The sequence below is a fragment of the Primulina tabacum genome, chromosome 15 (genome assembly GCF_025594145.1).
Source record: "Primulina tabacum isolate GXHZ01 chromosome 15, ASM2559414v2, whole genome shotgun sequence".
Taxonomy (NCBI): Eukaryota; Viridiplantae; Streptophyta; class Magnoliopsida; order Lamiales; family Gesneriaceae; genus Primulina; species Primulina tabacum.
This window is the reverse complement of record NC_134564.1, coordinates 976,256-999,033: the sequence shown is the minus strand read 5'-3', so window position 1 is coordinate 999,033 and position 22,778 is coordinate 976,256. Positions and strand designations below refer to the sequence as shown.

General features: G+C 33.9%; 1 protein-coding gene, 2 long non-coding RNA genes and 1 other non-coding gene across 4 annotated transcripts; 1 reads left to right on the top strand and 3 right to left on the bottom strand.

Annotated features, from left to right (window-relative positions):
• Positions 1-1,691: 1,691 nt before the first annotated feature.
• LOC142527898 (3-ketoacyl-CoA synthase 11-like) lies at positions 1,692-4,150 on the bottom strand. The gene is made up of 2 exons (XM_075632894.1): positions 4,015-4,150; positions 1,692-3,504 (listed from the first exon to the last, which is right to left on the bottom strand). Exon 2 carries the CDS (start codon positions 3,484-3,486, stop codon positions 1,951-1,953), a length of 1,536 nt encoding a protein of 511 aa, XP_075489009.1. The 5' UTR covers positions 3,487-3,504; positions 4,015-4,150; the 3' UTR covers positions 1,692-1,950.
• A 4,959-nt stretch (positions 4,151-9,109) lies between these two features.
• Positions 9,110-10,389, bottom strand: LOC142527901 (uncharacterized). The gene is made up of 2 exons (XR_012815554.1): positions 9,903-10,389; positions 9,110-9,829 (listed from the first exon to the last, which is right to left on the bottom strand). It is a non-coding gene; the product is annotated as an uncharacterized LOC142527901 (long non-coding RNA).
• A 3,982-nt stretch (positions 10,390-14,371) lies between these two features.
• Positions 14,372-15,499, top strand: LOC142527961 (uncharacterized). The gene is made up of 2 exons (XR_012815567.1): positions 14,372-15,194; positions 15,233-15,499. It is a non-coding gene; the product is annotated as an uncharacterized LOC142527961 (long non-coding RNA).
• A 540-nt stretch (positions 15,500-16,039) lies between these two features.
• On the bottom strand, positions 16,040-16,111 carry TRNAG-UCC (transfer RNA glycine (anticodon UCC)). The gene has a single exon. It is a non-coding gene; the product is annotated as a tRNA-Gly (tRNA).
• Between the last annotated feature and the right edge of the window lie 6,667 nt (positions 16,112-22,778).

The following is a 22,778-nucleotide window of genomic DNA, read 5'->3' as shown; positions in this document are numbered from 1 at the left end:
TTTATAAATATGAAAATTAATGCATCAGACTTAAATTTATCATATTTATGTATTATTTTATTTAGTTATTATTTTGAGATAATTATAATTAGACTAAAGATAAAAAAACGTTTTTTCATGCTTAAGCATGTGCTAATCTCGCTTAAGTTTGAAAAGCTTGGAGCTCGACATCTACGATGCTTTTTAGAACCTTGTTAATAAGTCTCAACGGATCAATCGAAATTTTCATGGAGTAAGAGGGGGGATTGGGCTATTTGGGACTTGGACTCCAATTTGACCATTTCCAAAAACATTGTACCAAACGGCAAATTGCATCTCGTAACAATCAATACATGTGGATTGTTGTAAGAGAGTGAATAATCACGTACTTGGCATATATAGATATTGCTTGTAATTTTATAATATGAATTTAGGTTGTCCATCTTGAGATTTACACGTTTTTGAATAAATTTGAGACATATTTTATATTAAGTGAAATATATATATATCACAAAATGAATATTATATCAATTCTCTTTGATATATATTATATATATATCAAATATATATATATGTATATGTATGTAAAAGAAAAATGAATATATAAGTGAAATTATTTTAAGGCAAAAAATTGTATGTGACAGTCTCACGAGTCGTATTTTGTGAGACGGATCTCTTATTTGGGTCATCCATGAAAAAGTATTATTTTTTATGCTAAGAGTATTGCTTTTTATTGTAAATATCGGTATGATTGACCCGTCTCACAGATAAAAATTCGTGAGATAATCTCATTAGAAACATACTCTTATTTTAATTATAAAACTCGAATTTACATCGATTCCAAAGGGCCAACCAAAATTTAATAGTGTATTTTCATGCTTTGGTGGTTATAATTATTGTTATTATAATTAAAAAAGCATTAATGAGTTTGTTATTTCCAATAAATGATGAATGTGTTTTTTTTTTCTTTTTAGAAAATATAATAAATAAAGAGCTAGTGGGTTCCACACGCTAGCAAGGGATTCCGGATCCAGATCAGATGCCGCGTTTGATGTTTTGGATATTGTGTACTGGAAGCATGTGTTGTCGTCTTCGTTAAATGAACCATTAAACAAACATACCCTTTGTCACAAATGAAAATTAATAATACTAATAAAGAAAACAAATTTGGAGAATTCCACGTCTTGAAACAATTTGTTTCTTGGTTAAGTTCTTTTTAACCGAAATCACGCTTTTAAGCATTCGGGTATTCCAAGGGAAAAACAATTGAGCAAATATTTCATAAGACGGTCTCACGAATATTTATTTGTTATACGGATCAATTTTATTCATATTTACAATAAAAATTAATATATTTGACATAAAAATTAATACTTTTTCGTGGATGCCCATATAGAATATATGTTTCACAAAAATAAAAATTAACATTTTTTCGTGGATGTCCATATAGAATATATGTTTCACAAAATTGACCTGTGAGATCGTCTCACATGAATTTTCGTGAAAAACAAATCCACTAATAATTATGTTTTGAATAAATGATTTAAAATATAATTTGATATTTTCATTGAAATTATTATTGGATAAAAATGCCAACGTGTTTCATAACATATCATTAGAAACTTACATTTAGATCATAATATATGAATAGAAGCCACAACTAATTAAGTCCAAAAAAAAAAACAAGAAGAAGAAGCAGCAGCAACCAATAATTAGTCAAAATAGGATGCCTAAACTTGTTCCCAAGTCGAAAATACAGTTCCAACTCTCAAACAAGAATGCTCATCAATTACTTGGAGTACCAGAAACTTGGTAACTAAATTCATCTAAATTGAACTACAAATAATACTCCCCTCCCTCAAGCTTTGCAATGGCAACAGCATAATCCACCGATAAGTTCGCAACGAATAAATAGACAAGAAAACGAGAAGGTAACTGCAGCTTAAGGAAACCGATTACAATAGAGAAAAATTAAATAGATGACATCTTAGGAACCTCGACAGGAAACTGGTGGATTTCATCTATCCAAGGACTCTTTTCCTTTGCTGGATTTATGGTCCTAAGAGCTTTCCACACTGCGCTGTTGCATTTAAATCCAGAACCGAAGGCTATTTGCCACGCCCTGTCTCCCTTCTTGATCCTTCCTTTGGCTTCTGAATATGCCAACTCGTACCAGAGAGAGCTGCTAGAGGTGTTACCGAATCGGTACAGAGTCATCCTTGAAGGTTCCATGTGCCAGTCAGAAAGCTGAAGGTTTTTCTCGAGTTCATCCAGCACAGCCCTTCCGCCGGCATGTATGCAGAAATGCTCGAATGCCAGTTTGAAATCTGGGATATATGGCTTAAGCTTCATCTTGAATAGCTTTTTCCCCACCAAAGTCGAGAAGAAAAGCAACTGCTCAGACATCGGTAGCACGAGGGGACCTAACGTTGTGATGTTGGTCTTCAAGGCATCACCTGCCACTGCCATCAAATCCTTCGACAAAGCAACTCCGACTTTCGAATTGGAATCCTCCATTTGAGTGACACAAGAAAAACATTTGTCATCTGATCCTTTGTGGGTTCGGACAGTGTGGACCAATCTATACTTGGACCGCCAGCGATCTGATCTTTTGTTTGACAGCAAAATGGCAGCCCCTCCCATTCTGAAGAGACAGTTGGAAACAAGCATGGATTTCTCGTTTCCGAAATACCAATTAAGGGTAATATTCTCCATGCTGATCACTAGAGCATAAGTATTGGGATGGACTTGGAGAAGATCCTTAGCCAGATCAATCGAGATTAATCCAGCGCTGCAACCCATCCCACCAAGATTGTAACTGACTATGTTTCCCCTAAGCTTGTAATGGTTAACAATCATGGCAGACAAAGACGGCGTCGGATTGAAAAGACTGCAGTTCACAATCAAAATTCCAATGTCCTTCGGCTTCATAGAGGTTTTGGCCATAAGCTCATCAATAGCACCAAACATCACAGTTTCAGCTTCTTTTCTTGCTTCCGCCATACATGGATTAGGCGGAACCCTTAACACAGCCTCCGGGAGATAAGTCGACTCTCCAAGTCCAGACCTCTCAAGAATTTTCCTTTGGAATTCAAGATTCCCCTCAGTAAAAGCACCAGTCAACCCTGATCTCTCCATGAAGATCTTCCTAGTACATTTCCTATCATCATCCGGCTTATAACAAGAGAAGTTCACAAGATACACGGGTCGAGGACGTGTAAGGAAATACACGGTCGATAGAAAAACCAAGAGGGCCGAGCACACGATCACGGATATAAGATTGAATCTCAAATGGTCCCAAAGAACATAGAGGTCTTGGAGAGAAAATGTGGACAATTGGGCAAAAATAACAACCAACAAAGGGGTTAAAAACAGGAACATTCCATGGGTTATCAGGTAATGATATCCAAGCTTCACATACTTCAATTTCACCGACTGTTTAAAATCAGGAAGCTTGCGAGAAGAAGAGGGTGGAACCAAGGGCGTGCTCGCCTCGGATACGCTCATTTTCAATATCCTTAAACTCTGTTGACAGAAAAATCTAACATGGCTCAGATATATGAGAAACTTAAGATCTTGAAACTAATATAAATATAAACCACAAAACTCAAAAAAGAACCAAATCCAAGCAATAGCTAATCCCACTACAGAGTTACAAGAAAGGCTTTGTTTTGGACAGGGAAACAACACATCAAGGTAATCCACGCTCAGTCCCAATTAATCCAACTTCCATCGCAACATTTTCTGGATCTCGGGTGCCGAATGGATAGTATTCTCGCTCAGATAAAGTCAGATTTATCACGAAATGTGATTTTTAAAAAAAAAAAACCGAATCTTTTTCCAAAGGATAAATATTAATCACGTATCTTTCTGCTCAATAAAATCAAAGACCCGCGTCACCAAAATAAGCAAACAAACAAAAATGGCCGAAGTTCGGATACAGGCACCAAATTTCAAACAGAAAATACATACAAAAATAGAAAAGATGCATCATAAACTTTCAAGCGAAACGGAGGCAGATCATAAAGCACTAACCTTATTCGATTAAGGCGAAGAAATTTACGTTTGAAAGTATGATTCCAGAGAGTGTGGGGGGAGAGATCGAGAGAGTGATTCCGAGAGAATGGAGGGGACTCTGCGTCAATAATATACAACCAAATGCGGAATGCTGTGTTGTGGTGGGGCCCATATGAACTTTGTGTACAATTACCATTTCACTTCCTAGCTCTAATTTTTTTTCGAAAAAAAAAATCTTTATATCGAAATATCCATTTACGTGTTAGTCAAAAAGTTGTGTGAGACGATCTCACGGATCATATTTTGTGAGACGGATTTTTTACTTGGTTCATCCATAGAAAAAGTATTACTTCTTGACAAAAACTTGTGTGAGACGGTCTCATGGATCGTATTTGTGAGACGGATATCTTATTTGGGTCATCCGTTTATTATGAATATCGGTAGAGTTGACCCGTCTCACAGATTAGAATCCGTGAGACGGTTTCACATGAGACCCACTCTTACTTTTTATACTAAGAGTATTATTTTTTATTGTAAATATCGGTAGGGTTGACTCGTCTCACAGATTAAGATCCGTGAGACGGTCCCACATGAGACCTATTCTACATATTATATATTTTATTCCATTTGATGAGAATTAGTTTTCAGATTTTGTAAGATGATTTAACATATTTATATTCATGAGACGAGTTGATTCGATTTATATCTAATAAATTTTATAATATTTTTTTGAATATGTCTCTTGTGAGAATTGAGATAGTCCAACGAATCTTTATCTGTGAGACGGGTCAATCCTACCGATATTCACAATAAAAAGTAATAATTTTAGCTTAAAAAGTAATACTCTTTCATGGATGACCCAAATAAGATATCCGTGAGACCGTCTCACATAAATTTTTGCTTATTTTTTTATGAGTTAATCGATGCAAAAATCTATTAAATGAAATTGATTTACTAGATAATTTGGCACATTTTAATTTTAGGTACCAAGATATCCCATCCCTTTCCTACATATTCTTACAGTTGAGATCCATGATTGGATAATAAATCATAGAAAAATGGTTCGTTTGTACTGAATAAGAATGGGCTGCTGGCAGGAAATGGGGAATCATCAATGACACGAGGATGATTGAAAAGTCAAGGCGTACCAAATTTGAACTCATTCATTCTCCCATCAATTTCCTCCCTAAAAATCCAACATTCTTTTATATCACAAAATATTAATATTAGGTACGATCTCAGAAATTTTTATATGTGACGTCAACTTTACCAATATTCACAATAAAAAGTATAATTTTTAACATAAAAAATAATATTTTTTTATGGATGACTTAAATAAGATATTCGTCTCACAAAATAAGACCCTGTAAAATCGTCTCACATAAGTTTTTGTCAAATATTAAAGGTAAATGGTCTTAAAGTCACCAATATTAAAATTCAATCCCTCTTCAGTTTTTATGTCAAATTTTTTTTATTACAACTCCGTGACATGAGAAAATCCTTTGTTTGAGCTACTATTATATTATTTTATTAACTTTTATTATTTTAATGTCATTATTATATTTATTTCCCTTGTTTGTATTGGTCTCGTCTTTTAATTACACAAACCAAACTCACCGGAGAAATGGTGGAATTGCATGGACACAAATAAACTCTTTTTTTTCAATTAATTAATAAATCCACCGTCAACCAAAGGAGGTGTAAAAATGAATTGTGTTAAAATATGGTAAGTCCATGATCTAGAATAATTAATGTGCATATTCTAGAATATTTATTTAAATGATTGAGCGGTCTCACGAATCTTGATCTGTGAGATAGATCAATCATATCGATATTCACAATAAAAAGTAATATTCTTAGCATAAAAAATAATATTTTTTCATGGATGATCCAAATAAGATATTTATCTCACGAAATACGACCAGTGATACCGTTCCACACAAATTTTTGACTAAATGATTAGTGTTGCATATATATTCTAGATTCATAATTCCTTGCATTGATTAATTAATAAGATATATAGTGGAATAGTTTAGAGAGTTTTAGATGATATTTATTAGTCATAGGATCAAATATGTTCTGGCACAATCTTAACCATTGGTTAAAATGAGGTGAATATAATATGAATAGAGAGATATTGTCTCCCATTTGTATCAATGTTTGTTGCAGAATTTACACATTTTTTATGATAATAAAAAAATAAAGAAAATGGCCAAAGTTGGGATAATCACGCAACCATAAATGTCACATAGCCGTCAATCTTGAACATGGTATATTTCATATTTGTCTCGACGAAATATTTATTGATTTTCCATACAAATATTTATGTTTCATAATATGTAAGAAAATATGTTATCTTCTTCTTACTTTGTCCGTGGTATGCTAGCCTTTTCATTTCTTTTGTAAAAATCTTTACGAGACGTTTTTGCAGTTTTAGTGTGACTCTTGGATTGTATCGATTGGCTGGTACAAATATCTGATGCATGGAGATTTTAGGAATCAAATTGGTAGGCGCGGTTTCATCTATTTCATTTATAATATAGAGAAATGATACGTTACACAACAACAATGATTTGTGCCATGGTGGGCGTTGTTGAGTTGACAAATACCTCATTTTGTAAAAAAAAAAAGCTTAAGATTCAGAACACAACTGCAAACGAGATATTCTTTGTCTTTTCACACACTGTAGATCGTTGGTCCCAGAACTCACTCTCCACCCGGTCGCCCAATCTCCGTCGATGTTGCCCAAGCTCCGGTGAAACTTTTACCAATGTCTGATTCGATTAATTCTATCTCTTTATTGATTTGTTGAAGTTTTTTTCTTCGATTCAGGTTTCTAATGGATCTACGATTGTAGTGACTTTCTCGCAACGCCGAAATTAAAAAAATGGTGTTGATTATTGTATGTAAGTATGGTAGAGTGTGGCTTTATTGATATCAATAATTAGATGGATCAATTTTTTTTTATGATAATTATATTTATCTATTCTTTTCTATATTTTAATTTTTCACTGTGAAATCGTTGTTTACTCGACCCTTATCTTCAAAATATGGAAGCTTATCTTAAAATTATTTAACTGCTAAGTTCAGATGATATTTGATATGAACATTATTTTCATGTTGTTTGTTTGACTATGTTTATTGTTTAAGATGATCATTAATTCTTTTAGTGTAGCAAATGTACATTTGAAAGAGTCGAAAGTGGATGATTGTGGATTTCCATGAGGGTGCCAACAACTCAATTAGGACCAGTTTGTTCATTGACAATTGAAATCTTTGACTTACATTTAATTTTAACTTCACCATGAGATCTTCAAGTTTCGATCAATCGTCTATTACACATTTCATCCACCGAAGTTCATCTATACGACATGCTTTAAAGCATACAAATTTTTTCCAGACAACTTCATTTGTCATCTTTTGTTTCTTACTATTGCTCATTCTCGCGCTAAATCCGAGAAACATAGTGGTTATAATACGAAAATGTATCCTCTAGTGATGCAAAATTTCATCCTAATTTTCGGTTTTCGATCGTCCGCAACTTAGAGAATGAGTAGATGATCATCATCGTTATTTTCTTCCGTTGCTTGGGGAAAAATACAAACTTTAGAAAAATATGATGATTTTATAATTCAACTTTCCTCGACTCAATAGACAATATTATGATCATTAGAAATAATAATTATAAATCCTATAGTAACGATAGTTAGTCTAAATAAATTAAAGGAAATTAAAAATATTTTTTTAATATCTTTTATTTCAAGCGTATTTTTATTATCAAATTTGAATTAATTTCATTTCATACACGTTTCTTACTAAAATCATTTACTAAACTTTTATTTCTTCATATCTACACTCGTATTTTTCCAATAAAGATTTTGATTCAACAAACTATGTTAAGAGAAAGACAGATTGACGGTGTGAATTTACGTGAGATCGATGTGAACGACATCCAAGTTAAGCGCTTACGAATGCGGCAACTCGATATGTCTCAAAAACGTTTGGATGGTTTAGAACTAATTTTTCTGGAAGAGGGCAATGTTTTGAAGGCAACAAAATTGAGGTTGTTAGGGAACTCGGAGGTTGTGATCCGAAGAGATGACCTCGTTAGTTCACTTTACCTAATTTGTTATAAAATTTATTGAGTTTGATATAATATTTATTATGTTGTTATAAATCATAAGAGAACAAAAAAAAAAAAATATAGAGATGATTCAAGAGAGAAGATAGAATGATTTAATACTCGGGTGTAATTTTTATTGAGTTTAATCAACCGGAAGCGTCCCTTCTTTCAAACGAAGAGAGGATGACATGTTATTCACATTTCATTTGATGGTCGGAGGCGAATTGAAAGCTAAACAATGAGAATTCTAAAGATTCCCCGGTGGAAAAATAGAGATTCAAATTTTTTACAGGGTATTATATTGCAATATTTATCATGGTCGACGATCTGTAATCATCTATGATAAGAAGTTATTTTATAACATTCCTCCTTAGATATTATTTGCAACCACAACTGATTCGTCAAAATCTTCATGCAGCAAGATTGATGCTTGGTAAATGCATCTGGATTCAAATGCTTGCTCGTTACACCACCATTTTGATAATACATCGTCTTTTTATCATATCTCACTTATTTTTTTTTATCATATCTCACTTATCAAACGGTACCGTAATGTATGATTTATCTGCATATGTTGATATTGGAAATTAAATAGATTTGTAAGATTAGAATAATATTTGAGCTTCGTTCTAAACCTTCTAGAGTCACTTTGATTAGTATTTTACTTGAATCCACAACTGTTCGATGAGCTTTGTTATTCAGAAACCATGTTTTTTTAAACTTTTTTTAATCAATTAATATCTATATTTGAATTTTTAAATACCTAGCGGTTCGAAACCGGTCCATCCTATACAATGGCATCCTTATTAGTATCTAAGTTTAAATCACAAAAACACTTATTCTGCTTATTCACCCAACATCAACAGGCACAAACCCATTAGACATGTGGACATAGGAAAAATGTTGCTATGCCACACACCCATAGTAGACTGAAAAACAGGTTTTTACACATGTTTCAGACATCCAATCAAAGAGAATGATCCGACAATAGGCCAGTAGGAAAAAATTAATCACACTAGTGCAATAGAGTATTTCACATACCAAGATTTCCTGACAGGGTGAATGGTAGTATAGATCGAATTTAAAAATTCTACAGAGCTAACTCTGGATTATGGAGAGCAGCCTTCTCATCGAAGCTAAATGTTTCCAAGTCTTGTACTGGTTTCTTTAGCAACTACCGAGATCAAGTACCCTTCCTTCATTGCATCCCTCAATACTGAAGTTTTGTGCTGCGTATCTTGTGTGCCCATGGATGACTGGTCGTCATCTGCTGTATTGAATGAACATTCAGCGACTGCCTAAAATTAACACAACCTTGAACAAGATTCGAACTCATACTTTCATCAAATCCCAATTAAAAGATGGGCATCAGAAATCTCAAGCTTTCTTCCCAAATCTGTATCACCATCCAACGGAAATTGTGATAATAGAGTCATGTGTAGCGGTTTTATTCTGTAGAGTGAACAATTCGACGAATGTCAAGTGTTATTTCTTGAAAAGTTGAAGTTTTTCCATCAAAACTTCCAATTTTCCAAAGTACACCATTATGCAGTTGAGATTACTATTAAATTACTTGAAAGTTTACCAGTAAAAAAAGTAAGATATCTAAGTTACTCTTTCGAACGAATCCCCGAATGCCAGAAAAAACAGTCATGGAAAAATCAATCCATCGAACAACTCATTCACGATAATCCAAACACAAGTTCTAACCTGATAACCAATTAATCCCAAATCGGGTTTTCGTTTTCTTAATTCTTCAAGAGAAGTTATCGAGAACACGTACCAAAGACGAGGGCTTCGCCGAAAATAGTCATCCATACAAGAGAATAAGAGGCGGAGAGAACATGATATTCGTTGAAACTGATTCAATCCTTAGCCCCAAATCACCTCTAATCTCCATCCCTCCATCCTCTGATAGCCAAAGAATCTGGCGTGGGAGATTGATACCAAACACGCACTTGATTCAAGATTAAAAAAATTTCACGCCAAAATCCTTGGCTGCAGTGGAAAACATAAGAGGAACAGTGATTGGAGGAGTCGAGGATAACTTGGACCAGTTTCAGCAGATTCAGGCTCTCTCCGGTTCTCTTCCGTTCATCCAAATATTCACTCATTGAGCTTAACATAGCTGGGACAAAGGATTCATACAACACTCCAAACAAATTTTCAACAAAATGGAGGAAGGGGCAGGAGCGGCGGATCATTGTTGACTTCCACGATTAGGGTTACTGGATTTATTGTGTATGCCAATGTTTTATGCAAGAAGGAGAATGGGCCAGGCTTGGGCTTGTCAAGATCTAATCTCCAACTCTATTCAATGATTGTTAGGCATGGTGGGCTTATGTAAATCCAACGCTAATATTTTCATCCTACTGACATCGAATCCTACGTATTTGGATCAATGATAATAATTGGACGACGTTTACGATAAAATTAAATACTCTTACACCAACATTTTATTACCAACCCTCGAAATAAGTTGTTTGGATTCGCTGGCGAACGTAAAAGAATAGATATCTTGTGAGAAGATTTTATGAATCTTTATCTGTGAGATGGATCAGTCCTACCGATGTTCACAATAAAAAATAATACTTTTAGCATAAAAAGTAATACTTTTTCATGGAATATCAAAATAAGATATATGTCTCACAAAATATGACCCATGAGATCGTCTCACACAAGTTTTTGCCGAACATAAATTTTCACACTCCAGGTTAGACGTCTCCGAACCTTATCAAACAAGGTAATTTCAATTCTTGGATACACCATTTTCTCTCCCTTTATCCTTATTCTCCCTTACGAGGAGTTATATTAGTTAAGATGTTTATGTTTGTTTGTTCATTGTCACATGCATTAAGTTGCAAGGACGTGATATTTGGCCGAGTGGTTCCATTGAAAGTAGGAATGTTGCTATTCTTTGTACTATATATATATATACATTACACGTGCTAGTTGAAATTAATTCTCCACAAAACATGCCGGATCATTACAATATTAAACAAGTTGGATCGGGGTAAATTATTACAAGCGGGATATAAGAACAAAACGCCTACATAGATTTGACATATTTCACTTCACTATTACACATGTATACCACATTAACGCAACGTAGTTCGATTTCACAAGTAGTCTGATGAGCCGGTTCTCCCAATTCCCATTGAGCTTAATGTTGAGACCAGGATACAAGTCTTAGTAACTCCTGTTTCTCCTGACATTTATATATATATTTAAAAAAAAACATGCTGAATTAGTGAAATTAATCAAAGCTTTGAATTCATTTTACTTTTAGGGGTTCGACTCCGAGTGATTTCACATACACCAATTAGTAACAAGAAATATCGATGCGGGCAAAAGTGTATCAGCAGAAGAAATTCCGGCCACGTGCACTTCTGCCACCACCGAGAAAATCGGAATATGCTTGACATGATCTACAAATACTTTCAAGAGATAGAAGACCAACAGTACTGTTCAAAATAAAATTAAGAAGAATTAAGACAGATTTCGCGTACTTGAACATGCAGAGGCTGGGGAACTTGAATCTGATGCCTTTGAGACGGAGACGGCCATTATCTTCGACATAGCCAAGGATTTTAGCGTATTTCTCGATATCCTGGATATAAAAAGTCACCCCGGAATATATATTGTCTAAGAAAACCATCAGGGATATTGGATATTCATCAAGGTTTGTGGCCTGACAGCATAATTTCGTAGTCCTCAACAGCATAGTTTCTCCAGGTTTTACTCTGATGATCTTCTTGTACCTGTCTGGCCTTGCCGGAGGCGCGAACACGCGAATTTCGATTTCCACCTTTGATTTATTCACAAAGATCGAACACTTGGATCCCATCGTGAATTTGTATTTCTAATGGTGGTGTAGCTAGCTAGGTTGGAAATTGAACATGTAAATGATTATAAACTTGAACATCCAATGCACTTGATTCACAAAACTGTATGTGAAATCGACGTTTTTTTGTTCACATTCGAATTGAATATTATAGTCATGAGAAAGTTTTTATACTTGTTAAATTTTAACATTACCGTGGCTTCAGGTGTGAAACGGAACCCTACCCATATTCACAATAAAAAGTAATACTATTAGCATAAAAAAATAATTATTTTATGGATGACTCAAATAAGAGATCCGTCTCACAAATACGACCCGTGAGACCTTCTCACACAAATTTTTGTCCGGGTCAATTCAAGAAACTCTAATGATAAGTTGTTAAATTTTAACTTTATTGTGGCTTCCGGTCAATTCAAGAAACTGTAATGATATAGAATGACAAAACTGTATGTATGTGAAAATTGACATTTTTTGTTATGATCATTTTATTAATTATCATGACAAAGTTTTTTAGACTTTTATGATATCATAATATATTCGATACTTTGTATGTAATTTGTAAATAAATTAGTCTCGTTGTCGTTTATTGAAGTTACTTATTTTTAGTATTGTAATTTCCATTTTGTTTGTAATTATAATAAAACCACATAACGAATGAATTCATTATTTAAAAGGTTACGTTATATTTTATAGGTTTTCATGAGTGGAATACCTCCTGAAGTTTCAGACAATAATAGCTTATTTTAGTATTAGGTTTTAGGCAAAAACTTGTGTTATACGGTCTTACGGATTGTATTTTGTGAGACAGATATTTCTTTTGGGTATCCATGAAAAAATATTATTTTTTATGCTAAAAGTATTACTTTTTATTGTGAATATCGGTAGCATTGACCCGTTTCAAAGATAAAGATTCGTGAGACTGTCTCACAAGAGACTTACTCTAGGTTTTATCAAGAATGCATTCAACAATTTATATAGGGACGAACATGGCATGGGGTCCTCCTCCCAGACGTTAGCCATGCAAAAGTTGGGTCAAAAAAATTTATTCAATAATTATTGTTATTTATTTTTGGAAATATAGGGAAGTAGTGGGAAAATGGTGATCTTTTATGTCAAACTCAATCATATCGCGAAGGAAACTTACATTGTCTGTAGCTCTCTATTTTATCATAGGCTGTAGTTCTAATTTCTGCACAAAGAACAAAAGCCGGATCAAATCCATCTGTTTCAAATTTTGCTATAAAATAATTTACAATAAACAAATTATTAAGATTAAATAATTAGTTTACTCACTTTTTATTAATTAACTACTAATAAATTCAATACATTAAAGAATATAAATTATAAGTTTAACTTTACCAGTTTAATTATCAGAGTTATTATCTATAACAAATAAAGTTTAGTTTATATCAGCAATGCTCTCAGCCATGTCTTTTTTTTCTGGTAAAGGAGAGCATCCTTCTCTTGTTTTAATCCGATTCTTACGCTTAGAAGAGGCCATATTTATCAAGAAATGGGATTTTAAATAATAATTAAAAAACCAATCTTTCTCGAAAAATTCTGTAAAAAAATACATACAAGAAGTAGAAAATACACATGAATTGATAATTAAAACAGAGGTAGATCACATGGCGCTGACTAACCTTCTTCGAAATCGCGTTCGAAACGATTATTTGAGTGAGTCTGTTTCCGAGAGAAGAAGACTAGGTGGGTCGGAATACAAGCAAATGTTGTGGTGGGGATAACGCTGCATTTCGTCTCCCAGCTTAAGGTATTCTTTTCGTTACGCGTTTCAAAAAATTATGTTTCTTGACCAACACACAACTTTATTGCTTCGTACTTTTTGGTGGAAGAACAGAGTCAAAAGTCATAAAAATTTCAAGCTTTACAAATTTAAGAAGTGTTAGCACGAGATTAAACTTCAAAAAACCTACTATTTTTAAGCTCAATCACAGTGGGAAACGCATTTTCCTATTATATAATACGCCTACAAGCGCACAGAAGAATTACTTGGTTCTTTCCGCAAAAGTCGATCAATTTTTTTAAGCACATATTATTTATAGTGAAGAATCCTTTTAACAATATTTATCTCAAATATACATAAATGAAATGGAAGTTATCAATATATTTTATTTATTTATTTTCCATGTAGTCAGAATTATTTGAAATTTCACACCAAAAATGATTTCTATGACATTCTATTGTTTTATATTATATACAGGGAAGATGTCAAGTAATAGGGATGAAATCTTTTGGATTTCCGAAAATTAGGAATATATATATATATATATATATATATAGACACACATAACAAACGACTATCTCCTTTATCACAAAGTATATCTATTTATCTTACAGAATAAGCAAGCCAAAAATTCACCCACTAATTGGCTCAGACCTAATCATTGTATCAAGCTTCATGAGACTTCTCATCACTTTAATAGGCATTGCAATTTACTCTTTTCAGATATATCCTCTCTTTGTTAATGCTGTCATGTTAGGAATTTAAGGGCAGTTTTTTAAAAGACGACCCTACTGTGTGTGTTTCATGAAAAAACAGTGTCAATATACACATGGGAAAACCATTTTTAAAAACAAAGAACAATGAAATCAGGCAATGCTTGTGGGCAGAGTACATACATAGCCTTCTCCATCTAGTTCATAATGCTTCTGCTGATTCACATTAAATCAACAGCCCACAAATCCATTAGACAGGTGGAAATTAGAAATGAGTTACAACGCGACACAGGCATGATGTTTTACGTCGACACCAGCCGGTTTTTATACATGTTTCATATGTCATATCAAAGAGAACGATACAACAATATGCCAGCAGGAAAATTAAAACACCAAGATTTCTTGACAGAGAGCACGGTTATCATATTGAATTTGAAAATTCTACAACGCTAATTCTTGGTTTAAGCATAGGATCCTTCTCATAGTGACAGAGACCTCAAAGCTCGATGTTTCATCCAACTCTTAAGACCGGTTTCGTTATTGAGATCAAGTATTTTTCATTGTATCCCTACGAGAGTTTTCAGCTGCGAATCTTGGGTGCCACTTGATGATGCCATATCGACTGAACATTCACTACAGTCAATAAGTGCCTAGCTTGACAACAAGATTTGAATCCACGACAGGTTTGACGTGTTCTTAGAAGTCTCATGTATCCTGCCAAATCCTCATCTCCATCCAATGGATAAAGCACATTCGTTATAACCATAGAATCATGTGCACAAACTTTTCTTTAGAACAACGACAAATTTCAGGTGTTATTTCTTGAAAAAGCTCTTAAATTTCTTGAAAATTTACTACTTGGTGAGGAAAAAATTGCGAACGAATCCTAGAATCCACAAATATTCTCATTCACGCAAATCCAAACACAAATTCCACAATGACAATCAATCAAGCTCAAATTGGGCAATTGTACTGTTTTTTTCTTTTATAAGCAAAAGTTTCGAAAAATACCGGAGAAAAGGGGGGGCTTTCACCAGAAATCATCATATTAGGCGGAGAGAACATGAGATCCGTTGAAACTGATTCAAGCCTGAGCCCCAATCACCTCTAATCTTCATCCCTCCATCCTCTGATAACCAAAGATTTAGGCGTGGGAGATCGACACCAAATATATTTCACGCCAAAATCCTTGGCTACAGTGAAAAACATGAGGTGGACGGGGATTGGAGGAGTCGGAGCTAACGTGTACCCGTTTCAGCAGATTCAGGCTCTCTCCGGTTCAATTTCCAGCAGATTCTGGCTCCGTCCCTGCATATCTTGCACCATATATAATTTGGTGTGACAACTTCCAAAATTTATAATCTTCATCCAATGGATATTGAAGAAATACACACATACCCATTGATCTTTTGTAGAACCAGACGGAGGGTCAAAGCAAGTTACATGCCCAGACAGTAAAGCCGATCCAAAGCAAAATGATTGGGAGCCAACCCACACGAATCCAAAATGGAGAACAAATATCGTTTGCACCATAATTGGAATATTGACGGAATTACATGGAAAGTAAAAAAAATAAATAAATAAATAAATATATATAAGCTGTATAAAAAGAAAAATGATGCGTTTGCCGGGAGTCGAACCCGGGTCTATTGCTTGGAAGGCAATTATCCTAACCGTTGGACTACAAACGCTTTCGATGACTATATTTTTGAATTGTAATATTATATAGTATTAAAAATCTTTTAGGATACGTGTGTGTGAAAGATCATATCCGCAAAAGAACACGAAAAATTTCTTTTCGAAATACTCATTAATTCGACCAAGATATATTAATTTCCGGCAAACGCTAATTGAATAGGTCCTTATTTTTAGGTACAAATATTAATATTTCAAAAGTTACTAAATTTTATTTTTATATTTAAATCAGAACATCATAAAATATGTAAAAATATGCTTATATGCATATATGCACATAATTCAAAAACTAATTTAGAATATATATATATATACACACATCACACAAAATATATGTAATCGTTAAAATATAATATATAGTAAAACAATATTTTGAATAATGTCAAATCTTTAAAAAAAATCTTGTATGATAGAGTGTGTCGTTTTACCAAAAGTAATAACTTGTGATATCAATCCTTAAACGTTAATTCAAATATTTTAAAATTATATAATAGCTTAAGCGTCACGTTTCGATTATTCTATCCAGCATTGACAATTATTGTACCCCAACAATTAAATTATTTGCAATCAATGAGAATTGAACACGTAACATTAACTATTATACCAATTGTAGGAACAGATATTTGTCGTTTTACCAAAGTTATAACTGATAGTAACGGTAAAACTAAAATATTTTAAATGGTATAGCAATTCAATGGTCATGGTTCGATCGATGTATCCAACAAGGACAATTATTGCACTCCAACAATCTCACTCTCAATATTTTACACTCCTTGCAATCTATGATAATCGATCTTATGACTTTGGCTCTGATATATATCAATTATAGGATCATACACTTGTCGCTTTACCAAAAGTTATAATCGGTGATAACGGTTCAATGTTAACTAAAATATTTTAAAATCGTAAAGCAACTCAAATGTCAAGTTTCGATTGTTATACTTAACATGAAAAATTATTGCACCTAACAAATCCAATATGAATGTTATTTTACATGAGAAATCATTTCTCTCAATCAAATATATTTCATTTAATCAAATAATTTCATTGAACAAAAATAATTTTAATTAATAATAATAATTTAAACACAAATACTAATTGTTATGGTGACAGTCCTATGCCCTCACCTATACTCTATTAAGTTGCAATCGTAGTAATAATGCACAATGAATTGATAAATATAACTTAATTAACTTAGTAAGTGAGTAATAGTAAATAAAATGTTTTATTTTGAAATGTGGAGAGTATTTTTTATGTATATAAATTCATCATATATAATGAGAAAATTAATTAATATGTATAAAAGATGAAAATTTATTTTTTATGTATATAATTTCATCATATACAGTAATAAATTAACATAACACATAATGAATCATAAGTTAAATTACTGAATTATTGAGCTACTATTTATTTAGTTATTACTTAAATCAATTTATTGAAATTTGTTAACATTTGTCATTTTTTATCATCTACATAAAATATCAACAGCTTCATAAATGTTTTGATATTAACTAATAAAATTAATTTAAATACATAAAAAATTCTTAAATCCTTGAAAAAATTATTTTATAATATTCTAATGTAATTATAATAGTCTAAGAAAGTTGGAAACATATGGAGTTGAAGAATTCACAAAAATTATTACTTATATGTGAAATATTAAAAAATTTATTAGAAATTTTCAACTTTTAGTCTTTTTTACCATATATATAAAAATATCAAGAGTTTCACAAATTTATAGATATTAATTAATAAAAATAATTTAAATTAAATATATAAAAATTTAAAAATTCTTAAAAAATAATATTATATGTTTAAAATAGTATTAAAAAACTGAAAAATAAAATTGGAGAACTCACAAATTATGTTAGTTATATTTTAAAAATTAAAGCGGCTTACATCCATACACGGCAGCAAGTTTCCTACTTCGCGCGATGAGAGGTACAAGTAACAAAACCACAATTAAAAAAATAAAGAAATTGTTGCAAAATCACAATCACGGAATAATTCAATTAATATGTTTACATTAAAAAAATATTCTTACAAATAATATTTAACATATTTCAATACATACATCTTGTATGATGTTTTTTAGTTTATATTTAAAAATCAATTTTTTATAAAACTGATGTTTTTATATGTAAAATAAATGAAAAATAGAAATATAAAATATTCATTAGCACCAGGAAGAAATAAACTCATTTTAGTAGCAATAAAGAAAAATTATTGGTAAATTGTTAGGGGATCGATGTAGAGTTTAGAGGGGGGGTGAATAAACTCAACTCCTTTTTCTCAAACCTTTTTACGTAAGTGAGATGCTAAAATCCTGCTAGAGATAATAGATTGTCTTGTTGTGTATACTTCCTGCAGATTACAACAATGAGTGCGGAAACAATCCGATGGAGTAAGTGAAAACAGTAAATAACAGGAGGCAGTAGACAGTAGTTGTTTATAGAAGTTCGAAGATAAGATCTTCTACGTCTCTCCCTTCTTCTGTTTCCAGAAGGTATCACTAAAATACTTTGGATATTACAGTACAACACTTGTACACACCCACTTCAGCAGGGCTTACTTTTTGCCTACTGAAACTCTCAGCTTCTCAACACAATTGAAATACAATACAGTGATGTTCTGGAAAAGACTCTTTTCCATATTACAAACTCTTCTCAACAAGATATAAATATTTGAGTGATCTTAAAGAGTGTAAGAAACAATAGCACAAGATAATCTCAATCAGATTTGATATATACTATGAAGCGTGTGCTGCTTTTCTAATAGTTGAGCTAGAAGATATTTAACGATTCGCGATTTGCTCGAAAACGTTGGATAGATAGGATTGAAAATAATTCATCTCTCTGTGTCTTCTATATGGGTTTATTCATATATATAGGTAACTTGAGTCCAACGTCTATAATCAGAGATTGTCTCCTGTCTTCTGATATAATCAGATTTATTACCGAAATGGGTTCCTGCAGAAAAGCTTCAGAACAATCAGTCCTGTTTTATACTAAAATCGGTAAAGCGTATTAAATGACTTCGTACAGTAATTAATGCTGCAATTAATACTTGTACTAGGTAAAGTAACGGTAACATTTAAAGCTGATTTCGTCAAGACGTTAAGTCCCGTTAAAGTCATATCTTCTGCTTCTGATTCTATATCCGTTTGATAAACTTAGTGCTTCTTCTGATTTTCTATTCAGTTAAAACTGATTACTGCTTCTGGTTTATCAATACGCTAAGTTCTGCTTTTCATTTGTCTACTGTTTTTAACGAAGGATCTGCTGGTTTGATTTTCATCGCCACAATTAATTTAGGTCTATCAATTTCCCCCTTTGTGGTGATGGCAAAACCTAGACAATATCAGAAAAAGCAATATAAAGCAGATTACGATTAGATTAAGATAATTAAGGAGCAAAAATTTAAAGTAGCAGGAATTTTAATCATCAGTTCCAATATCCCTGTATGTGATTTCTTCATTCTGAATATCCTGGTCTCCTCGTCTGGCTGATGATTCTGCGTTGTCTCTGGTTCTCCTTTCTTTTTGTTCTCTTCCTTCTTGTTCTGCTTCCCCCTTTTTTGGCATCATTGGCAATGACCCGAGCAATTAAATTATCCATGCGTCCAGACAAGTTTTGAGAATTCTATTCGACAACATTTCCAGATATGGAGCCTGAGTAGAAACTCGTTCATTAAGAGCAGTGAGAGATTGAGATTGGGACTCAATCTTGGCATCCATAGATTCCATGGTGGTGGAGAAGGAACGAATAAGTGCATCATGATCAGTGAGTCGTTGAAGAATATCAGTGTTACCGAGCACGATTGTACCGTAACCTTTGGAAATGGTTTGTCTGAAAACAATAGTTTCAGCGTGCATCTTGCTCACAGATTCTGCCGTGTTAAATATTTCCTTTGTTATACGTTCTCGAAAGAACTTAGAACCACTGACTTCTGAGGCATGTTCACGAGATAGTTCCCTGACTATATCAAAGAGATTGTTAAGATTCTTCTGTAGAATATCTATCTCACTTTCGATATTGAATGGTTCTAGTTCTGGTGACGGAGTCCTTTCAAGCATACGGTGCCTTATCTCAGCAAGATGATCATCACGAGCAGTTTGTCCATGAGTAGATAGTACCAATGCAGTAGAGGTTTGAACTGCGGGCTGAGCAGAAGAAGGGATAACATCTGTTGGATCAGCAGAGGGGCCAGGTTTAGCAATGCTTACTTCTGGAGCAGTAGGAACGTGTTGTTCTACAGTGGTGTTCTCAGTACCAGAAGGAACAGTCTCTTCAGCAGCAGTAGGATCAGGGACTGTGTTCCCTTCAGGTTGAACATTTTCAGAGGGTTCCAGTGGCTGTTTAGAAATAGATGCAGATTGCTGTTTCAAAAGAGCTTCCATTTCTGCTTTGTATTCAGCAGAAAAGTTCTCCAGATTTGGCAATAATTGATATGGAGCAGCATCTGATTCTGTCATTGTTTGATCCGCTGGAGGAGAAGGCGGCTGAACCAAATAAACATCTTGATCTCCTGCTGGTGTAGAAGAAGATGTAGGAACAATTGATTGAATGACTTCTTCCACTGAAGCCAGTTCATGAACCGATAGAAGAGATGAGGAAGGAGTAGGCTGCTTTGTCGTTGCAGGAGTACTAGGAACTTGAGCTTCTGGTGAAGCTGGGGTCCAATCCTCAACTGTCTGATTCTGAGAAAAATCGGGAACAAAACCTTCATGATATTGAGTTGGCTCTCCAAAAGCCTGTTCTTGAGCAAGAATTCGCTCACTCATCTGTCTCAATCGCTCAGTCAAAGTGTAGATAACCTGTCTGTCTTGAGCAGCAGTGGGAATCATTGGATCAAAATTTGATTCGAGATTTTTCAAAACCAATTACAGCTTTTGATATTTTAGTTGCTCAAAGATGTAGCTTCATCGACGCATGGCGTCAATCACATTTTCTGTCTTTGCAAACTCAAACACTCTCTTCTCAACTTTCATCATTTTTCCATAAGCACCTGACGTCTTGAAGTAGGAGAACAGATGAAAAACTCGAACTTTATGACATTCATCAAAGAATTTTATGGCTCTCTTAGCAAAATTTTCGATCTCTAACATGTGAAGATCAATACTAGTCAAAACGGATGACTTGGCTCCATGAAATTTTGGCTCTTCAATCAGGTTCCCTTTGCCCTTATAGAGGATGAAATAGGAAATATCGGTCGAAAAGCAGAAGATCCTGAAACAGGTTCTCGAATAACAACCCCAGAAGTGGGTCTAAATGTTGGTGCAGTGATGGATGTTGTAGCAGTAGAAGTTGCTGCTGGTCGATTGACAACTTCTGGTACAGATGAGGTGACTTCTGGAAACACTTGTCGCAATGGGACAATGTCCACGTCAGCAATATCAGCTGTTCTCTTGATGCGGAGAACAGTGCGAGGCTTCTTCTTCTTGCCAGGAGTAGCAGGCAGAGATTCTAAAACAGAAGCAGCAGACTCCTTAGAATCTGTTTTATCAGAATCAGTTATAATTACCACTCTCTTCCTCTTAAGCTTTGTAAGGGGTCCTTTAACCTCAGCATCCCCAATTTCCTTTTTCAATGCAACAAATTCAGCCACAGTTGGCTTTGGTCTTAACGCGAGTACGTTGTCAGCATCAATCATTGTTACATGATCAGCATCCTGTTCAGTTGTAAACGCAAAACCAGCATCCTTAAGCATTATGCTGATCTGAACCGCAAATCCATAACTCTTCCTTGTGATCATCTCCTTCATCATTCGAAACAGAAATCTACTCCAATCCATCTTAATTCCTGAAGTAATAGCAACCATCACTTGAACTTTCTCCTTGGTCAGCTTATCAAACGTACCGGCCTTGACCAACAGTGCCTTTGCGACAATATCAGCAGGCACTTGATATTCCATTTTCTGAAGTTTCTTGAAGCAAGATGGAGAAAGTTCTTCTCCGGAAGCTGAGAAAGTGCTGAGAGTAGTTGACATCTCCTGCTTAGAAACATCAGAAAGTTCAGAGATACCTGAATATGGAAGGAAAAATGTTGATCCCAATAGTGCGGCATCAATGGAGATAGATGCATTTCCCTGAGAATGAATGATTTTTCCTTCGTGAACAGTTGCCTTGGCGTAGAAGTCTAGAAGTGCAGTCTTGTAAATTATAGCAGGTGCTTCCAGAAATTTCCTGAGTCCGGATTTGTCAATGGTTTGGAACATTTTGACGAGATTCTCATCTTTGATTTTGAGAATTGAATCAAAGTTAACTTGATAGGCGTTGAGGGTATATGCTCCGGCCATTTCTGTAAGTAGAAACGAATTAGGTAGATTGCTGCAGTAGAGAGAAATACGAGAGAAAGCAGTAGCGAGATTGCAAGTAATCTGTAATAGTAAAGGTAAAGATAAAATAAGAAGAGGAAGTTTTCAACAATGTACAGCCGTTAATGTAAACACAAGGACACGTGTCAATATGTTTACGGTTGAGTATTTGAAAAGTTATGCAGAGCGTGTCAGAGAGACACTAATTATTTCAAATTTGAAAAAATAAAAGAGCGGGCTGTCCAGATGGTTACTGAAAAAGAGACCAGAAGAGGGTTTGTCATTTTATGATAATATTTACTGAAAGTCATAAGATGCTGAAATATTTTCAGCAGATTGATACAA

Bases quoted from the DNA above. Each gene is read 5' to 3' on its own strand.
- LOC142527898 (XM_075632894.1), bottom strand. From the start codon at position 3,486: ATGAGCGTATCCGAGGCGAGCACGCCCTTGGTTCCACCCTCTTCTTCT.